This window comes from Panulirus ornatus, chromosome 17 (genome assembly GCF_036320965.1).
Source record: "Panulirus ornatus isolate Po-2019 chromosome 17, ASM3632096v1, whole genome shotgun sequence".
Taxonomy (NCBI): Eukaryota; Metazoa; Arthropoda; class Malacostraca; order Decapoda; family Palinuridae; genus Panulirus; species Panulirus ornatus.
In genome coordinates this window covers 33,134,411-33,156,983 of record NC_092240.1, presented here as the reverse complement: position 1 = coordinate 33,156,983, position 22,573 = coordinate 33,134,411, and the positions used below count along the sequence as shown (strand labels likewise).

The 22,573-nt window shown below is 41.6% G+C and overlaps 1 protein-coding gene across 2 annotated transcripts in view; it reads right to left on the bottom strand.

Moving 5' to 3' along the window:
* LOC139754664 (uncharacterized) overlaps positions 1 to 22,573 on the bottom strand; it is a 337,643-nt gene that overhangs the window by 36,275 nt on the left and 278,795 nt on the right. For both annotated transcript variants that reach the window (XM_071672209.1, XM_071672210.1), the window contains one exon: positions 6,990 to 7,093. In XM_071672209.1, the coding sequence (XP_071528310.1) occupies positions 6,990 to 7,093 (104 nt within the window). The remainder of the gene's footprint in view (positions 1 to 6,989; positions 7,094 to 22,573) is intronic.

Genomic DNA, 22,573 nt, shown 5'->3' with positions numbered 1-22,573 from the left:
TCTGTATATGTATGTATATGGGAGGTAAGTTTGAATGGAGAAAAACTGGAGGAAGTAGTGTTTTAGATATCTGGGAGTGGATCTGGCAGCAGATGGAACCATGGAAGCGGAACTGAATCATAGGGTGGGGAGGGGGTGAAAATCCTGGGAGCATTGAAGAATGTGTGGAAGGTGAGAACAGTATCTCCGAAAGCAAAAATGGGTATGTTTGAAGGAATAGTGGTTCCAACAACATTGTATGGTTGCGAGGCGTGGGCTATAGATAGAGTTGTGCGCAGGAGGGTGGATGTGCTGGAAATGGGATGTTTGAGGACAATATGTGGTGTGAGGTGGTTTGATCGAGTAAGTAATGTAAGGGTAAGAGAGATGTGTGGAAATAAAAAGAGCCAGGTTGAGAGAGCAGAAGAGGGTGTTTTGAAATGGTTTGGGCACATGGAGAGAATGAGTGAGGAAAGATTGACCAAGAGGATATATGTGTCGGAGGTGGAGGGAACGAGGAGAAGTGGGAGACCAAATTGGAGGTGGAAAGATGGAGTGAAAAAGATTTTGAGTGATTGGGGTCTGAACATGCAGGAGGGTGAAAGGCGGGCAAGGAATAGAGTGAATTGGATCGATGTGGTATACCGGGGTCGACGTGCTGTCAATGGATTGAATCAGGGCATGTGAAGCGTCTGGGGTAAACCATGGAAAGTTGTGTGGGGCCTGGATGTGGAAAGGGAGCTGTGATTACTGCATGACAGCTAGAGACTGAGTGTGAACGAATGGGGCCTTTGTTGTCTTTTCCTAGTGATACATCGCACACATGAGGGGGGGAGGGGGAAGTTATTCCATGTGTGGCGAGGTGGCGATGGGAATGAATAAAGGCAGACAGTGTGAATTGTGTGCATGTGTATATATGTATGTGTCTGTGTGTGTATATATCTGTGTACATTGAGATGTATGGGTATGTATATTTACATGTGTGGACGTGTATGTATATACATAGTGTATGGGGGTGGGTTGGGCCATTTTTTTCGTCTGTTTCCTTGCGCTACCTCGCAAATGCGGGAGACAGAGACAAAGCAAAATAAAAAAAAATAAATATGTACATATATATATATATATATTATTTATTTATTTATTATACTTTGTCGCTGTCTCCCGCGTTTGCGAGGTAGCGCAAGGAAACAGACGAAAGAAATGGCCCAACCCCCCCATACACATGTATATACATACGTCCACACACGCAAATATACATACCTACACAGCTTTCCATGGTTTACCCCAGACGCTTCACATGCCTTGATTCAATCCACTGACAGATCGTCAACCCCAGTATACCACATCGCTCCAATTCACTCTATTCCTTGCCCTCCTTTCACCCTCCTGCATGTTCAGGCCCCGATCACACAAAATCTTTTTCACTCCATCTTTCCACCTCCAATTTGGTCTCCCTCTTCTCCTCGTTCCCTCCACCTCCGACACATATATCCTCTTGGTCAATCTTTCCTCACTCATTCTCTCCATGTGCCCAAACCACTTCAAAACACCCTCTTCTGCTCTCTCAACCACGCTCTTTTTATTTCCACACATCTCTCTTACCCTTACGTTACTCACTCGATCAAACCACCTCACACCACACATTGTCCTCAAACATCTCATTTCCAGCACATCCATCCTCCTGCGCACAACTCTATCCATAGCCCACGCCTCGCAACCATACAACATTGTTGGAACCACTATTCCTTCAAACATACCCATTTTTGCTTTCCGAGATAATGTTCTCGACTTCCACACATTCTTCAAGGCCCCAAGATTTTCGCCCCCTCCCCCACCCTATGATCCACTTCCGCTTCCATGGTTCCATCTGCTGCCAGATCCACTCCCAGATATCTAAAACACTTCACTTCCTCCAGTTTTTCTCCATTCAAACTCACTTCCCAATTGACTTGACCCTCAACCCTACTGTACCTAATAACCTTGCTCTTATTCACATTTACTCTTAACTTTCTTCTTCACACACTTTACCAAACTCAGTCACCAGCTTCTGCAGTTTCTCACATGAATCAGCCACCAGCGCTGTATCATCAGCGAACAACAACTGACTCACTTCCCAAGCTCTCTCATCCCCAACAGACTTCATACTTGCCCCTCTTTCCAAAACTCTTGCATTTACCTCCCTAACAACCCCATCCATAAACAAATTAAACAACCATGGAGACATCACACACCCCTGCTGCAAACCTACATTCACTGAGAACCAATCACTTTCCTCTCTTCCTACACGTACACATGCCTTACATCCTCGATAAAAACTTTTCACTGCTTCTAACAACTTGCCTCCCACACCATATATTCTTAATACCTTCCACAGAGCATCTCTATCAACTCTATCATATGCCTTCTCCAGATCCATAAATGCCACATACAAATCCATTTGCTTTTCTAAGTATTTCTCACATACATTCTTCAAAGCAAACACCTGATCCACACATCCTCTACCACTTCTGAAACCACACTGCTCTTCCCCAATCTGATGCTCTGTACATGCCTTCATCCTCTCAATCAATACCCTCCAATATGATTTACCAGGAATACTCAACAAACTTATACCTCTGTAATTTGAGCACTCACTCTTATCCCCTTTGCCTTTGTACAAAGGCACTATGCACGCATTCTGCCAATCTTCAGGCACCTCACCATGAATCATACATACATTAAATAACCTTACCAACCAGTCAATAATACAGTCACCCCCTTTTTTAATAAATTCCACTGCAATACCATCCAAACCTGCTGCCTTGCCGGCTTTCATCCTCCGCAAAGCTTTTACTACCTCTTCTCTGTTTACCAAATCATTTTCCCTAACCCTCTCACTTTGCACACCACCTCGACCAAAACACCCTATATCTGCCACTTTATCATCAAACACATTCAACAAACCTTCAAAATACTCACTCCATCTCCTTCTCACATCACCACTACTTGTTATCACCTCCCCATTTGCGCCCTTCACTGAAGTTCCCATTTTCTCCCTTGTCTTACGCACTTTATTTACCTCCTTCCAGAACATCTTTTTATTCTCCCTAAAATTTAATGATACTCTCTCACCCCAACTCTCATTTGCCCTCTTTTTCACCTCTTGCACCTTTCTCTTGACCTCCTGTCTCTTTCTTTTATACATTTTTTTTTTTTAAAACTATTCGCCATTTCCCGCGTTAGCGAGGTAGCGTTAAGAACAGAGGACTGGGCCTTTTTTGGAATATCCTCACCTGGCCCCCTCTGTTCCTTCTTTTGGAAAATCAAAAAAAAAAGAGAGGGGAGGATTTCCAGCCCCCCGCTCCCTCCCCTTTTAGTCGCCTTCTACGACACCCAGGGAATACATGGGAAGTATTCTTAATCCCCTATCCCCAGGGATAATATATATATATATATATATATATATATATATATATATATATATATATATGCATATGTTGAAATGTAAAGGTATGTATATGTGTGTGTATGTATATACATGTGTATGTGGGTGGGTTGGGCCATTCTTTTGTCTATTTCCATGCGCTACCTCGCTAACGCAGAAGAAAGCAACAAAGTATAATATACATAAATAATGATGAATATATCATCCCTTGGATAGGAGAGAAAGAATACATCCCACATATTCCCTGCATGTCGTAGAAGGCAACTAAAAGGGGAGGGAGCAGTGCAGCTGGAAATCTTTCCCTCCTGTTATAATTTTTCCAAAAAAGAAACAGAGAAGGGGCCAAGTGAGGATACTCCCTCGAAGGCTCAGTCCTCTGTTCTTTACGCTACCTTGCTAATGCGCAAAATGGTGAATATATATGAAAAAATCATCTTGTATATTATACGTAACCACCGTCTCCCGCGTCAGCAAAGTAGCACAAGGAAAGACGAGTAATGGCCCAACCAACCCACATACACATGTATATATATAAACTCCCACACACATACATATATATACATATACATTTCACCATACTACATACAAAGACACATACATATATACATATGTACATATTCATACTTGCAGCCTTCATCCATTCCTATCGCCACCCCACCACACATGAAATAGTGAGGCAGTGCCAGGAACTGACAAGAAAGGCCACATTTGTTCACACTCAGTCTTTAGCTGTCATGTGGAATGCACTGAAACCACAGCTCCCTTTCCACATCCAGGCCCCACAGACCTTTCAAGATTTATCCCAGACGCTTCACGTGCCCTGGTTCAATCCACTGACAGGATGTCCACTCTGGTATACCACGTCATTCCAATTCACTCTATTCCCTGCACGCCTTTCACTCTCCTGTATGTTCAGGCCCCAATCCCTCAAAATCTTTTTCACTCCATCCTTCTCCCTCCAATTTGGTCTCTTGCTTCTTCTCTCCACCTTTGACACATATATCTTCTTTGTCAATCTTTCCTCACTCTTTCTCTTCATATCTCCAAACCGTTTCAACACACCCTCCTTCTAATCTCTCAACCACACTCTTTTTATTACCACACATTTTTCAACCTTTCATTATTTGCCCGATCAAACCACCTCCCACCAAACATTGTAAAAAAAAAAAGAAAGAAAAAAATTGGTCACCTACGTTAGTGAGGTAGTGCAAGAAAACAGACGAAAGAATAGGCCAACCCATCCACATACACAAGCACGTACATAAACGCTTACACACGCACATATACATACCTATACATTTCACCGTATACATACATATACACAACCATATACATATATACAAGTGTACGTATTCATACTTGCTGCCTTCATCCATTCTGGTCGCCACACCGCCACACATGAAACAGTACCCCCCCTTCCGCATGCGCGTGAGGTAGTGCTAGGAAAAGACTACAAAGGCCACATTTGTTCAGACTCAGTCTCAAGCTGTCATATGTAATGCTCCAAAACCAAAACTCCCTTCCCACATCAAGGCCCCACAAAACTTTCCATGGTTTACCCCAGACGCTTCACATCCCCTGGTGTGAATCAATGGTAATAAAAAGTGTGGTTGAGAGAGCAGGAGAGGGTATATTGAAATGGTTTGGTCACATGGAAAGAATGAGTGAGGAAAGATTGACAAGCAGGATATATGTGTCAGAGGTGGAGGGAACAAGAAGTGGGAGACCAAATTGGAGGTGGAAAGATGGAGTGAAAAAGATTTTGAGCAATTGGGGCCTGAATATACAGAAGGGTGAAAGGTGTGCAAGGAATAGAGTGAAATGGGACGATGATGAGGTATACTGGGGTCAACATGCATGCTGTCAATGGACTGAACCAGGGCATGTGAAGCATCTGGGGTAAACCATGGAAAGTTTTGTGGGGCCTGGATGTGGAAAGGGAGCTTTGGTTTCGGTGCTTTACACATGACAGCTAGAGACTGAGTGTGATCTGAATGTGGCCTTTGTTGTCTTTTCCTAGCACTACCTCATGTGCACGCCGGGGGAGGGGGGTGTCATTTCATGTGTGGTGGGGTGGCAGTGGAAATGGATGAAGGCAGCATGTTTGAATATATACGTGTATATATGTATATGTCTGTGCATGTATATGTATGTATTCGTTGAAATGTATAGGTATGTATATGTGCGTGTGTGGGCGTTTATATATATACATGTGTACGTGGGTGGGTTGGGCCATTCTTTCGTGTGTTTCCTTCCACTACCTCGCTAACACAGGAGCCAGCGTCAAAGTATCAAATATATAAAACATATACCTCGCTAACACAGGAGACAGCGTCAAAGTATCAAATATATAAAACATATATTTTTTTTTTTATTATACTTTGTCGCTGTCTCCCGCGTTTGCGAGGTAGCGCAAGGAAACAGACGAAAGAAATGGCCCAACCCACCCCCATACACATGTATATACATACGTCCACACACGCAAATATACATACCTACACAGCTTTCCATGGTTTACCCCAGACGCCTCACATGCCCTGATTCAATCCACTGACAGCACGTCAACCCCGGTATACCACATCGCTCCAATTCACTCTATTCCTTGCCCTCCTTTCACCCTCCTGCATGTTCAGGACCCGATCACACAAAATCTTTTTCACTCCATCTTTCCACCTCCAATTTGGTCTCCCTCTTCTCCTCGTTCCCTCCACCTCCGACACATATATCCTCTTGGTCAATCTTTCCTCACTCATTCTCTCCATGTGCCCAAACCACTTCAAAACACCCTCTTCTGCTCTCTCAACCACGCTCTCTTTATTTCCACACATCTCTCTTACCCTTACGTTACTCACTCGATCAAACCACCTCACACCACACATTGTCCTCAAACATCTCATTTCCAGCACATCCATCCTCCTGCGCACAACTCTATCCATAGCCCACGCCTCGCAACCATACAACATTGTTGGAACCACTATTCCTTCAAACATACCCATTTTTGCTTTCCGAGATAATGTTCTCGACTTCTACACATTCTTCAAGGCCCCCAGAATTTTCGCCCCCTCCCCCACCCTATGATCCACTTTTAATCTTTTGCCAATGGATTTCTTTTTGGCCCATGATCCCCAACCCTTCATTTACATGGAAATAAATCTAAAAAATATAGTGCAATTTGATACTGAACAAACTTTCTTTATACCTATCTTGTGCTATATTCCAATCTATCTGTACTCCCAATTCATTGACAAGCTACTCAACTCTTATCTTTTCATCAAAATTTATATCTTCCTCCAAAGACATATCAATACACATCTCCATTTCAGTGAAAGATAATACTTAGTAATTCATGCAAATGCTTTTTGCCCATCTCTTAAATAAAATTTTACATTGAAAAAGAAACAATATATACTACAGAATTCACTATGAAACATATTTGTAAGTCACTCACTTGCTGATGTGGCATGTCAAAATATGGAAACAAACAATGAGTATTTTGTAAGGATTCTGATAATGTTTAGCAATATCCTATAAAAAGTAATGTTTATATCAGTAAAGTATCTAAATTTGCTTAACTCATAAAACTTACTCTTTCTTGGTGTGAAAGTTTCATTGCATTCCCAGTCGTGTATCCATGACTCTTCTGAAGGATTGTCATTCCCGAGTCATATGTGATCCCTTCACCATACATACCTGGAACAATCATAACACGATTAGCTGATTTACTTTCCCAAAGGTACCATGTTGCTGAGATTGACCAGCAAAATCTTGTCATTTTCACAGTCCTTTTAAATTAGATAAATGGATGTGTCTGATTAAGATCATTATCATAAAGTAAAAATTAATTACATCCCCTTTCCGACATACGTCTGAGTTCTGTTCTGACCGACCAGTTGGATCTAAAAATGGACATAAGATGAACATATGTCAGCAGGGGATGTAGAATTTGTATACCTGTACAGCATTCTTTTATCTTACTCAATTTCTATCTGCCCAGTGGGACTCTAATGTCATCTTTAAGTTGTGTTTTGCAAGGAGCAAGTCAGTTCTACCTTGGCCCACCAGTGATGCTACTACGTTTGTGAATCAAGAACCATTGCAACACAAACCTTGCCAGGTGGTAGAGTGTCCCGCAGTGTATCGAGTCAGACTTCCCCAGAACTTTTTAAAGGGGAAGTAAATGTTTATAGTTGTGTTACTGGAGTGATAGTTTTCATACATGGTGCTTTGACAGGAAAGTGGTGAATTGGAAAAAATGTAGCTTAGACATTGAAGCTTATTGATACAGTGGTTAAATTGATGAGAACTATTATTGACGTTTGTGTAAAGAAATTATACATTTCCTTTTTCCATAGCCAGAGGTTGAACCAGTATGTGACATTCATTTTTCATTTCATTTCCAGCTAGAAGTTTCAGTTTTCTAAATTGTTTCTTACATTTTTCATATGTATATATATGTATGTGTGTGTGTGTGTGTGTATATGTGCGTGTGTGTGTGTATGTGTGTGTATGTGTATATATATATATATATATATATATATATATATATATATATATATATATATATATATATATACATATATATTATCCCTGGGGATAGGGGTGAAAGAATACTTCCCACGCATTCCTCGCGTGTCGTAGAAAGCGACTAGAGGGGACGGGAGCGGGGGGCCAGAAATCCATGAGGCAAGTGTTTTGGGAGCAGCTGAATGAGTGTGTTAGTGGTTTTGATGCACGAGACCGGGTTATAGTGATGGGTGATTTGAATGCAAAGGTGAGTAATGTGGCAGTTGAGGGAATAATTGGTATACATGGGGTGTTCAGTGTTGTAAATGGAAATGGTGAAGAGCTTGTAGATTTATGTGCTGAAATAGGACTGATGATTGGGAATACCTGGTTTAAAAAGCGAGATATACATAAGTATACTTATGTAAGTAGGAGAGATGGCCAGAGAGCGTTATTGGATTACGTGTTAATTGACAGGCGCGCAAAAGAGAGACTTTTGGATGTTAATGTGCTGAGAGGTGCAACTGAAGGGATGTCTGATCATTATCTTGTGGAGGCTAAGGTGAAGATTTGTATGGGTTTTCAGAAAAGAAGAGTGAATGTTGGGGTGAAGAGGGTGGTGAGAGTAAGTGAGCTTGGGAAGGAGACTTGTGTGAGGAAGTACCAGGAGAGACTGAGTACAGAATGGAAAAAGGTGAGAACAATGGAAGTAAGGGGAGTGGGGGAGGAATGGGATGTATTTAGGGAATCAGTGATGGATTGCGCAAAAGATGCTTGTGGCATGAGAAGAGTGGGAGATGGGTTGATTAGAAAGGGTAGTGAGTGGTGGGATGAAGAAGTAAGAGTATAAGTGAAAGAGAAGAGAGAGGCATTTGGACGATTTTTGCAGGGAAAAAATGCAATTGAGTGGGAGATGTATAAAAGAAAGAGACAGGAGGTCAAGAGAAAGGTGCAAGAGGTGAAAAATAGGGCAAATGAGAGTTGGGGTGAGAGAGTATCATTAAATTTTAAGGAGAATAAAAAGATGTTCTGGAAGGAGGTAAATAAAGTGCGTAAGACAAGGGAGAAAATGGGAAGGTGATAACAAGTAGTGGTGATGTGAGAAGATGGAGTGAGTATTTTGAAGGTTTGTTGAATGTGTTTCATGATAGAGTGGCAGATATAGGGTGTTTTGGTCGAGGTGGTGTGCAAAGTGAGAGGGTTAGGGAAAATGATTTGGTAAACATAGAAGAGGTAGTAAAAGCTTTGCGGAAGATGAAAGCCGGCAAGGCAGCAGGTTTGGATGGTATTGCAGTGGAATTTATTAAAAAAGGGGGTGACTGTATTGTTGACTGGTTGGTAAGGTTATTTAATGTATGTATGACTCATGGTGAGGTGCCTGAGGATTGGCGGAATGCGTGCATAGTGCCATTGTACAAAGGCAAAGGGGATAAGAGTGAGTGCTCAAATTACAGAGGTATAAGTTTGTTGAGTATTCCTGGTAAATTATATGGGAGGGTATTGATTGAGAAGGTGAAGGCATGTACAGAGCATCAGACTGGGGAAGAGCAGTGTGGTTTCAGAAGTGGTAGAGGATGTGTGGATCAGGTGTTTGCTTTGAAGAATGTATGTGAGAAATACTTAGAAAAGCAAATGGATTTGTATGTAGCATTTATGGATCTGGAGAAGGCATATGATAGAGTTGATAGAGATGCTCTGTGGAAGGTATTAAGAATATATGGTGTGGGAGGCAAGTTGTTAGAAGCAGTGAAAAGTTTTTATCGAGGATGTAAGGCATGTGTACGTGTAGGAAGAGAGGAAAGTGATTGATTCTCAGTGAATGTAGGTTTGCGGCAGGGGTGTGTGATGTCTCCATGGTTGTTTAATTTGTTTATGGATGGGGTTGTTAGGGAGGTGAATGCAAGAGTTTTGGAAAGAGGGGCAAGTATGAAGTCTGTTGGGGATGAGAGAGCTTGGGAAGTGAGTCAGTTGTTGTTCACTGATGATACAGCGCTGGTGGCTGATTCATGTGAGAAACTGCAGAAGCTGGTGACTGAGTTTGGTAAAGTGTGTGAAAGAAGAAAGTTAAGAGTAAATGTGAATAAGAGCAAGGTTATTAGGTACAGTAGGGTTGAGGGTCAAGTAAATTGGGAGGTGAGTTTGAATGGAGAAAAACTGGAGGAAGTGAAGTGTTTTAGATATCTGGGAGTGGATCTGGCAGCGGATGGAACCATGGAAGCGGAAGTGGATCATAGGATGGGGGAGGGGGCGAAAATTCTGGGAGCCTTGAAGAATGTGTGGAAGTCGAGAACATTATCTCAGAAAGCAAAAATGGGTATGTTTGAAGGAATAGTGGTTCCAACAATGTTGTATGGTTGCGAGGTGTGGGCTATGGATAGAGTGGTGCGCAGGAGGATGGATGTGCTGGAAATGAGATGTTTGAGGACAATGTGTGGTGTGAGGTGGTTTGATCGAGTAAGTAACGTAAGGGTAAGAGAGATGTGTGGAAATAAAAAGAGCGTGGTTGAGAGAGCAGAAGAGGGTGTTTTGAAATGGTTTGGGCACATGGAGAGAATGAGTGAGGAAAGATTGACCAAGAGGATATATGTGTCGGAGGTGGAGGGAACGAGGAGAAGAGGGAGACCAAATTGGAGGTGGAAAGATGGAGTGAAAAAGATTTTGTGTGATCGGGGCCTGAACATGCAGGAGGGTGAAAGGAGGGCAAGGAATAGAGTGAATTGGAGCGATGTGGTATACCGGGGTTGACGTGCTGTCAGTGGATTGAATCAGGGCATGTGAAGCGTCTGGGGTATGTATATTTGCGTGTGTGGACGTATGTATATACATGTGTATGGGGTGGGTTGGGCCATTTCTTTCGTCTGTTTCCTTGCGCTACCTCGCAAACGCGGGAGACAGCGGCAAAAAAAAAAAAAAAAAAAAAAAAAAAAAAAAAAAAAAAAAAAGGTTTCTATTTACTTCTTATTTCAGATACTTTACTTCATATTTCATAATTTTTATTCTCTTATATTTTTTCCAGTCATAAGTGCAGATGGTCGTAAATCACATAGGTCCTAAGTAAGGATCATGTTAATTTCTAAGGTATAATAAAATGCGAAAATTAAATCATCTATCTCCAGTCATATTTCATGAGCCTCAGTGGTGCCATGGTTATCACTGCAAACAATTAATCTAATGGGCCCACGTTCAAATCCTGAACAGGAAAGCTTGCTCTCAGGTGACCAAGTTGTTCATTCTCTCTTTTGGTGTGGATTAATTAACGAGTACATGGCATGAACTGGGGTGTATATAAGTGGGTGCATACAGATGTGCATACAGAAGATTAGACATATATACAAAATTAAGAGGAAGGCCAACATAAGTGTAAAACTCTCTCCATGCAGCAGCACACAAACCATAATCATAAATAGTAAATACACGCATTCTACCTTATATCTCAATATATTACGTACATGCATCTAGTAAAAGAGTTCTTGTTTCACTACCAATTTGTACTGTATGGATGTACAGGGAAAAGTTTACATTCACAGGGCTCTAAACATATCTTGAACCTTCTCTACTATCATACAACTACTTCACTATATCACAACTGCAACTGTATTTGTACAGGTTCACTGCAGCGACAGCAACCTTACTTTGAAGAGTTCCTTCTCTCCACCTTCCTCTAAATTTGAAGTTGCATTTTTGGTATGAAGAGATGCCTTATATCATGAGTAACTACAATAACCTTAAGAAAAAATTCTGCTGCAACAAGTTTCCCACATAATACTGAGAAGGAAGGTAGAGATGGCCCTGTCCCTCCCATGTGCGTATGGTCACTGCTTTCTACAACAGCCATGCATGTTCAGCCCAGAAAATTAATGATTGCCTCGGGGACATTACTGACAATGATACTGATTCAGTGGATGTTGAATGTGGTTTTGAAATAGTATGAAAAGGATCTTGATTATCACATTCAGGAAATAAAAGTGAAATAAGAAATTCTAGAACAAATGATGGCAGCCATACAATGTTTGGAAAAACACTTTGCCCACCTCCAGACACATTTTCAAAGGTGATGTCATACTTACATTTTAGTACTTTGTTATCTCTCCTTTGTCCTTGATTACCATCTCCAGACATTTGGGCATGGAATTGGCAAAGTTCCTAAAGAATTATAGGTCCCTGTTTTAGGTCCATAGGGTCATGGCCTGAATGAGGCAAGGCACTGATGTGTTGGAGGAAGCAGCCACCTGATTGTGAGTTCTAAGCACCCATTGCACCTGGAAATCTCATGAGTACCCACATTATCTTGCTTCCAGAAGAGCACTCCTCTTTAGAAAGGTAAGAGCTGACCATGGAAAGGTAAGAGCCAACCATCTTCAAAGTGCAGGTGGAAGAAATACAGAACCCAGAAGTGAAATCCCCCCTCCCTAAAAGAAAGGCCTCCTGAGGCATGCTGCAGCTGCTCATATCATTAGAAACAATACTCTCAATAACCAGATGTATGATGTGTGAATAAAAGCTATCAATTTCTATGTAATCTATTAATGGCCAAATACCATCTTTCCTACCCACATAAGTACACATGTATATCTCTCTTTTTTTAACCACGTATTCCCAATCACTGTCTTTTTTCATTAAAGAACTCCACAAGCTCTACAACATTTCCATTTATAACACTAAATACACCATGCAAACCAAAATATACCCTTAACTGCCACATTACTTACCTTCGCATTTAAATAACCCATCACTAATACCAGGTCTCATGCACCAAAACAGCTAACACAATCTCTCAGTTTCTCCCAAAACACTTGCCTCTCTGATCTTTCTTCTCATGGCCAGGAGCATCAATACCAATAATCATTCAATCTCTCACCACCCACTTTCAGTTCTCCCACATCAATCTAGAATTTACTTTCTTACACTCTATCACACACTCCCACAACTTCTACTTCAGTAGTGGTGCTACTCCTTCCTTAGTTCTTGTCCTCTCATTAGCCCCTTACTTTACTCCTAAAATGATTTCAAACCATTCTTCTCCTTTATCCTTGAGCTTTCTTTCACTCAAGAGCCAGAACATCCAGGTTTCTTTCTTCAAACATACTAACTATCTCTCTTCTCATCTTGGTTACATCCACACACATTCAGACACTCCAGTCTAAGCCTTCGAGGAGGACAAGCACTCCCTGCCTGGCTACTTCTGTTTCCTCATTTGAAAATTGAAACACAAGGAGGGGAGGGTTTTTAGCACCCCACTCCTGACCCAACTAATTGCCTTCTATGACACATGGGAAATACAGAGGTAAAATTCTTTCTCCCCTACCTCAGGGATAATATATATATTCATTCATAACATTCATTACACTTGATTGCCATTTCCCGCATTAGTGACGTAGCGCCAGGAAACAGACAAAGAAAGATCCATCCAATCTCTTACACACACACACACACACATATATTCCTAAGAGTCTACGGGGAAAATGAAACACGATAAGTTCCCAAGGGCACTTTTGTGTAATAATCACATCATCAGGGGAGACAAGAGAGAAATATAACAGTCAGTTGATATACATCGAAGAGACGAAGCTAAGATGCCATTAGGTAAACATGCCATTGTCCAATACATGTTTTGGACAATCGCATGATTACCAAATGGCGTCCTAGCTTCGTCTGTTCGATGTATATCAATTGACTTATATTTCTCTCTTGTGTTTCCCCTGATGATGTGATTATTACACGAAAGTGCACTTGGGAACTTATCGTGTTTCATTTTCCCTGTGGACTCATAGGAATATCTTGATCACGTGCAAAATTGTGATCCTTTCCAACACACACACACATACACACATATATATATATATATATATATATTCTTTTTTTTCCCTTTGTCGCTGTCTCCCGCGTTTGCGAGGTAGCGCAAGGAAACAGACGAAAGAAATGGCCCAACCCACCCCCATACACATGTATATACATATGTCCACACACGCAAATATACATACCTACACAGCTTTCCATGGTTTACCCCAGACGCTTCACATGCCCCGATTCAATCCACTGACAGCACGTCAACCTCGGTATACCACATCGCTCCACTTCACTCTATTCCTTGCCCTCCTTTCACCCTCCTGCATGTTCAGGCCCCGATCACACAAAATCTTTTTCACTCCATCTTTCCACCTCCAATTTGGTCTCCCTCTTCTCCACGTTCCCTCCACCTCTGACACATATATCCTCTTGGTCAATCTTTCCTCACTCATTCTCTCCATGTGCCCAAACCATTTCAAAACACCCTCTTCTGCTCTCTCAACCACGCTCTCTTTATTTCCACACATCTCTCTTACCCTTACGTTACTTACTCGATCAAACCACCTCACACCACACATTGTCCTCAAACATCTCATTTCCAGCACATCCATCCTCCTGCGCACAACTCTATCCATAGCCCACGCCTCGCAACCATACAACATTGTTGGAACCACTATTCCTTCAAACATACCCATTTTTGCTTTCCGGGATAATGTTCTCGACTTCCACACATTTTTCAAGGCTCCCAAAATTTTCGCCCCCTCCCCCACCCTATGATCCACTTCCGCTTCCATGGTTCCATCCGCTGACAGATCCACTCCCAGATATCTAAAACACTTCACTTCCTCCAGTTTTTCACCATTCAAACTCACCTCCCAATTGACTTGACCCTCAACCCTACTGTACCTAATAACCTTGCTCTTATTCACATTTACTCTTAACTTTCTTCTTCCACACACTTTACCAAACTCCGTCACCAGCTTCTGCAGTTTCTCACATGAATCCACCACCAGCGCTGTATCATCAGCGAACAACAACTGACTCACTTCCCAAGCTCTCTCATCCCCAACAGACTTCATACTTGCCCCTCTTTCCAAGACTCTTGCATTTACCTCCCTAACAACCCCATCCATAAACAAATTAAACAACCATGGAGACATCACACACCCCTGCCACAAACCTACATTCACTGAGAGCCAATCACTTTCCTCTCTTCCTACACGTACACATGCCTTACATCCTCGATAAAAACTTTTCACTGCTTCTAACAACTTGCTTCCCACACCATATATTCTTAATACCTTCCACAGAGCATCTCTATCAACTCTATCATATGCCTTCTCCAGATCCATAAATGCTACATACAAATCCATTTGCTTTTCTAAGTATTTCTCACATACATTCTTCAAAGCAAACACCTGATCCACACATCCTCTACCACTTCTGAAACCACACTGCTCTTCCCCAATCTGATGCTCTGTACATGCCTTCACCCTCTCACTCAATACCCTCCCATATATATATATATATATATATATATATATATATATATATATATATATATATATATATATATATATATATATATATATATATATATATATATATTATCCCTGGGGATAGGGGATTAAGAGTACTTCCCACGTATTCCCTGCGTGTCGTAGAAGGCGACTAAAAGGGGAGGGAGCGGGGGGCTGGAAATCCTCCCCTCTCGGTTTTTTTTTAATTTTCCAAAAGAAGGAACAGAGAATTGGGCCAGGAGAGGGTATTCCCTCAAAGGCCCAGTCCTCTGTTCTTAACGCTACCTCGCTAATGCGGGAAATGGCGAATAGTTTGAAAGAAAGAAAAGAATATATATATATATCTTTTTTCTTTTTCTTTTAAACTATTCGCCATTTCCCGCGTTAGCGAGGTAGCATTAAGAACAGAGGACTGGGCCTTTGAGGGAATACCCTCACCTGGCCCAATTCTCTGTTCCTTCTTTTGGAAAATTAAAAAAAAAACGAGAGGGGAGGATTTCCAGCCCCCCGCTCCCTCCCGTTTTAGTCGCCTTCTACGACACGCAGGGAATACGTGGGAAGTATTCTTAATCCCCTATCCCCTATATATATATATACATATATATATATATATATATATATATATATATATATATATATATATATATATATATATATATATATATATATAATATATATATATAATATATATATATAATATATATATATAATATATATATATATATATATATATATATATATATATATATATATATATATATATATATATATATATAATATATATATATATATATATATATATATATATATATATATATATATATATATATATATATATATATATATGATCATTTTATCCCTCTGTAGAGCTTTAAATTGGAATTATGTTATTTAGATAGAAATAATCTGCTTCTTAAGAATGAAGATTTTTTACATCTTTGTATATAATGGCATCCATATATGTAGTTAGTAGAACTCGCAGTGAAATTAATGTTTGTCTTATTTTTTACATTATCTTTTTTATGTATTCCAGTACATTGCAGCTGAGGCCCTTGTATATGATTATGAATATGAAGAAACCTGTACGTAATAGGAAGGCGTCTGGGGTGAACCATGGAAAGCTGTGTAGGTGTGTATATTTGCGTGTGTGGACGTATGTATATACATGTGTATGGGGGTGGTTTGGGCCATTTCTTTCGTCTGTTTCCTTGCGCTACCTCGCAAACGCGGGAGACAGCGACAAAAAAAAAAAAAAAATGAACATTTATAAACCCTAGTATGTAATTTATTATCCCTGGGGATAGGGGATTAAGAATACTTCCCACGTATTCCCTGCGTGTCGTAGAAGGCGACTAAAAGGGGAGGGAGCGGGGGGCTGGAAATCCTCCCCTCTCTTTTCTTTTCTTTTTTTTTTCCCAAAAGAAGGAACAGAGGGGGCCAGGTGAGGATATTCCAAAAAAGGCCCAGTCCTCTGTTCTTAAAGCTACCTCGTTAACGCGGGAAATGGCGAATAATTTAAAAAAAAAAATATATATATATATGTCGTAGAAGGCGACTAGAGGGTACGGGAGCGGGGGGCCAGAAATCCTCCCCTCCTTGTATTTTCTAACTTTCTAAATGGGAAACAGAAGGAGTCACGCGGGGAGTGCTCATCCTCCTCGAAGGCTCAGACTGGGGTGTCTAAATGTGTGTGGATGTAACCAAGATGTGAAAAAAGGAGAGATAGGTAGTATGTTTGAGGAAAGGAACCTGGATGTTTTGGCTCTGAGTGAAACGAAGCTCAAGGGTAAAGGGGAAGAGTGGTTTGGGAATGTCTTGGGAGTAAAGTCAGGGGTTAGTGAAAGGACAAGAGCAAGGGAAAGAGTAGCAGTACTCCTGAAACAGGAGTTGTGGGAGTATGTGATAGAATGTAAGAAAGTAAATTATCGATTAATATGGGTAAAACTGAAAGTTGATGCAGAGAGATGGGTGATTATTGGTGCATATGCACCTGGGCATGAGAAGAAAGATCATGAGAGGCAAGTGTTTTGGGAGCAGCTGAATGAGTGTGTTAGTGGTTTTGATGCACGAGACCGGGTTATAGTGATGGGTGATTTGAACGCAAAGGTGAGTAATGTGGCAGTTGAGGGAATAATTGATATACATGGGGTGTTCAGTGTTGTAAATGGAAATGGTGAAGAGCTTGTAGATTTATGTGCTGAAAAAGGACTGGTGATTGGGAATACCTGGTTTAAAAAGCGAGATATACATAAGTATACGTATGTAAGTAGGAGAGATGGCCAGAGAGCGTTATTGGATTACGTGTTAATTGACAGGTGCGCGAAAGAGAGACTTTTGGATGTTAATGTGCTGAGAGGTGCAACTGGAGGGATGTCTGATCATTATCTTGTGGAGGCTAAGGTGAAGATTTGTATGGGTTTTCATAAAAGAAGGGTGAATGTTGGGGTGAAGAGGGTGGTGAGAGTAAGTGAGCTTAGGAAGGAGACTTGTGTGAGGAAGTACCAGGAGAGACTGAGTACAGAATGGAAAAAGGTGAGAACAATGGAAGTAAGGGGAGTGGGGGAGGAATGGGATGTATTTAGGGAATCAGTGATGGATTGCGCAAAAGATGCTTGTGGCATGAGAAGAGTGGGAGGTGGGTTGATTAGAAAGGGTAGTGAGTGGTGGGATGAAGAAGTAAGAGTATTAGTGAAAGAGAAGAGAGAGGCATTTGGACGATTTTTGCAGGGAAAAAATGCAATTGAGTGGGAGATGTATAAAAGAAAGAGACAGGAGGTCAAGAGAAAGGTGCAAGAGGTGAAAAAGAGGGCAAATGAGAGTTGGGGTGAGAGTATAATTAAATTTTAGGGAGAATAAAACGATGTTCTGGAAGGAGGTAAATAAAGTGCGTAAGACAAGGGAGCAAATGGGAACTTCAGTGAAGGGCGCAAATGGGGAGGTGATATCAAGTAGTGGTGATGTGAGAAGGAGATGGAGTGAGTATTTTGAAGGTTTGTTGAATGTGTTTGATGATAGAGTGGCAGATATAGGGTGTTTTGGTCGAGGTGGTGTGCAAAGTGAGAGGGTTAGGGAAAATGATTTGGTAAACAGAGAAGAGGTAGTAAAAGCTTTGCGGAAGATGAAAGCCGGCAAGGCAGCAGGTTTGTATGGTATTGCAGTGGAATTTATTAAAAAAGGGGGTGACTGTATTATTGACTGGTTGGTAAGGTTATTTTATGTATGTATGACTCATGGTGAGGTGCCTGAGGATTGGCGGAATGCATGCATAGAGCAATTGTACAAAGGCAAAGGGGATAAGAGTGAGTGCTCAAATTACAGAGGTATAAGTTTGTTGAGTATTCCTGGTAAATTATATGGGAGGGTATTGATTGAGAGGGTGAAGGCATGTACAGAGCATCAGATTGGGGAAGAGCAGTGTGGTTTCAGAAGTGGTAGAGGATGTGTGGATCAGGTTTTTGCTTTGAAGAATGTATGTGAGAAATACTTAGAAAAGCAAATGGATTTGTATGTAGCATTTATATATCTGGAGAAGGCATATGATAGAGTTGATAGAGATGCTCTGTGGAAGGTATTAAGAATATATGGTGTGGGAGGCAAGTTGTTAGAAGCAGTGAAAAGTTTTTATCGAGGATGTAAGGCATGTGTACGTGTAGGAAGAGAGGAAAGTGATTGGTTCTCAGTGAATGTAGGTTTGCGGCAAGGGTGTGTGATGTCTCCATGGTTGTTTAATTTGTTTATGGATGGGGTTGTTAGGGAGGTAAATGCAAGAGTTTTGGAAAGATGGGCAAGTATGAAGTCTGTTGGGGATGAGAGAGCTTGGGAAGTGGGTCAGTTGTTATTCGCTGATGATACAGCGCTGGTGGCTGATTCATGTGAGAAACTGCAGAAGCTGGTGACTGAGTTTGGTAAAGTGTGTGAAAGAAGAAAGTTAAGAGTAAATGTGAATAAGAGCAAGGTTATTAGGTACAGTAGGGTTGAGGGTCAAGTCAATTGGGAGGTAAGTTTGAATGGAGAAAAACTGGAGGAAGTAAAGTGCTTTAGATATCTGGGAGTGGATCTGGCAGCGGATGGAACCATGGAAGCGGAAGTGGATCATAAGGTGGGGGAGGGGGCGAAAATCCTGGGAGCCTTGAAGAATGTGTGGAAGTCGAGAACATTATCTCGGAAAGCAAAAATGGGTACGTTTGAAGGAATAGTGGTTCCAACAATGTTGTATGGTTGCGAGGCGTGGGCTATGGATAGAGTTGTGCGCAGGAGGATGGATGTGCTGGAAATGAGATGTTTGAGGACAATGTGTGGTGTGAGGTGGTTTGATCGAGTAAGTAACGTAAGGGTAAGAGAGATGTGTGGAAATAAAAAGAGCTTGGTTGAGAGAGCAGAGGAGGGTGTTTTAAAATGATTTGGGCACATGGAGAGAATGGGTGAGGAAAGATTGACCAAGAGGATATATGTGTCGGAGGTGGAGGGAACGAGGAGAAGTGGGAGACCAAATTGGAGGTGGAAAGATGGAGTGAAAAAGATTTTGTGTGATCGGGGCCTGAACATGCAGGAGGGTGAAAGGAGGGCAAGGAATAGAGTGAATTGGAGCGGTGTGGTGTACCGGCGTTGACGTGCTGTCAGTGGATTGAAGCAGGGCATGTGAAGCGTCTGGGGTAAACCATGGAAAGCTGTGTAGGTATGTATATTTGCGTGTGTGGATGTATGTATATACATGTGTATGGGGGGGGCGTTGGGCCATTTCTTTCGTCTGTTTCCTTGCGCTACCTCGCAAACGCGGGAGACAGCGACAAAGTATAATAAATAAATAATAAATATATATATATATATATTTTTTTCTTTCATACTATTCATAAATTCCTACATTTGCGAGGTAGAGTTAAGACCAGAGGGCTGAGCCTTGGAGGGAATATCCTCACTTGGGCCCCCTCCTCTGTTCCTACTTTATGAAAACGAAAAACGAGAGGGGAGGATTTCCAGCCCCTGGCTCCCTTCCTTTTTAGTCGCCTCTGTGAGAAGTTTTTTCTCCCCTATCCCCAGGGATAATAGATACATTATCCCTGGGGATAGGGGATTAAGAATACTTCCCACGTATTCCCTGCGTGTCGTAGAAGGCGACTAAAAGGGGAGGGAGCGGGGGGCTGGAAATCCTCCCCTCTCGTTTTTTTTTAATTTTCCAAAAGAAGGAACAGAGAATTGGGCCAGGTGAGGGTATTCCCTCAAAGGCCCAGTCCTCTGTTCTTAATGCTACCTCGCTAACGCGGGAAATGGCGAATAGTTTAAAAGAAAAGAAAAATATATATATATATATATATATATATATATATATATATATATATACATATCCCCGGGGATAGGAGAGAAAGAATACTTCCCACGTATTCCCTACGTGTCGTAGAAGGCGACCAAAAGGGAAAGGAGCGGGGGGCTGGAAATCCTCCCCTCTTGTTTTTTTTGTTTTTTTCCAAAGAAGGAACAGAGAAGAGGGCCAGATGAGGATATTCCCTCAAAGGCCCAGTCCTCTGTTCTTAACGCTACCTCTCTAATGCGGGAAATGCCGAATAGCATGAAACATATATATATATATATATATATATATATATATATATATATATATATATATATATATATTATTTTATTTATTTTTATTATACTTTGTCGCTGTCTCCCGTGTTTGCGAGGTAGCGCAAGGAAACAGACGAAAGAAATGGCCCAACCCCCCCCATACACATGTATATACATACGTCCACACACGCAAATATACATACCTACACAGCTTTCCATGGTTTACCCCAGACGCTTCACATGCCCGATTCAATCCACTGACAGCACGTCAACCCCGGTATACCACATCGCTCCAATTCACTCTATTCCTTGCCCTCCTTTCACCCTCCTGCATGTTCAGGCCCCGATCACACAAAATCTTTTTCACTCCATTTTTCCACCTCCAATTTGGTCTCCCTCTTCTCCTCGTTCCCTCCACCTCCGACACATATATCCTCTTGGTCAATCTTTCCTCACTCATTCTCTCCATGTGCCCAAACCACTTCAAAACACCCTCTTCTGCTCTCTCAACCACGCTCTTTTTATTTCCACGCATCTCTCTTACCCTTACATTACTCACTCGATCAAACCACCTCACACCACACATTGTCCTCAAACATCTCATTTCCAGCACATCCATCCTCCTGCGCACAACTCTATCCATAGCCCACGCCTCGCAACCATACAACATTGTTGGAACCACTATTCCTTCAAACGTACCCATTTTTTCTTTCCGAGATAATGTTCTCGACTTCCACACATTCTTCAAGGCTCCCAGGATTTTCGCCCCCTCCCCCACCGTATGATCCACTTCCGCTTCCATGGTTCCATCCGCTGCCAGATCCACTCCCAGATATCTAAAACACTTCACTTCCTCCAGTTTTTCTCCATTCAAACTCACCTCCCAATTGACTTGACCCTCAACCCTACTGTACCTAATAACCTTGCTCTTATTCACATTTACTCTTAACTTTCTTCTTCCACACACTTTACCAAACTCAGTCACCAGCTTCTGCAGTTTCTCACATGAATCAGCCACCAGCGCTGTATCATCAGCGAACAACAACTGACTCACTTCCCAAGCTCTCTCATCCCCAACAGACTTCATACTTGCCCCTCTTTCCAAAACTCTTGCATTTACCTCCCTAACAACCCCATCCATAAACAAATTAAACAACCATGGAGACATCACACACCCCTGCCGCAAACCTACATTCACTGAGAACCAATCACTTTCCTCTCTTCCTACACGTACACATGCCTTACATCCTCGATAAAAACTTTTCACTGCTTCTAACAACTTTCCTCCCACACCATATATTCTTAATACCTTCCACAGAGCATCTCTATCAACTCTATCATATGCCTTCTCCAGATCCATAAATGCTACATACAAATCCATTTGCTTATCTAAGTATTTCTCACATACATTCTTCAAAGCAAACACCTGATCCACACATCCTCTACCACTTCTGAAACCACACTGCTCTTCCCCGATCTGATGCTCTGTACATGCCTTCACCCTCTCAATCAATACCCTCCCATATAATTTACCAGGAATACTCAACAAACTTATACCTCTGTAATTTGAGCACTCACTCTTATCCCCTTTGCCTTTGTACAATGGCACTATGCACGCATTCCGCCAATCCTCAGGCACCTCACCATGAGTCATACATACATTAAATAACCTTACCAACCAGTCCACAATACAGTCACCCCCTTTTTTAATAAATTCCACTGCAATACCATCCAAACCTGCTTCCTTGCCGGCTTTCATCTTCCGCAAAGCTTTCACTACCTCTTCTCTGTTTACCAA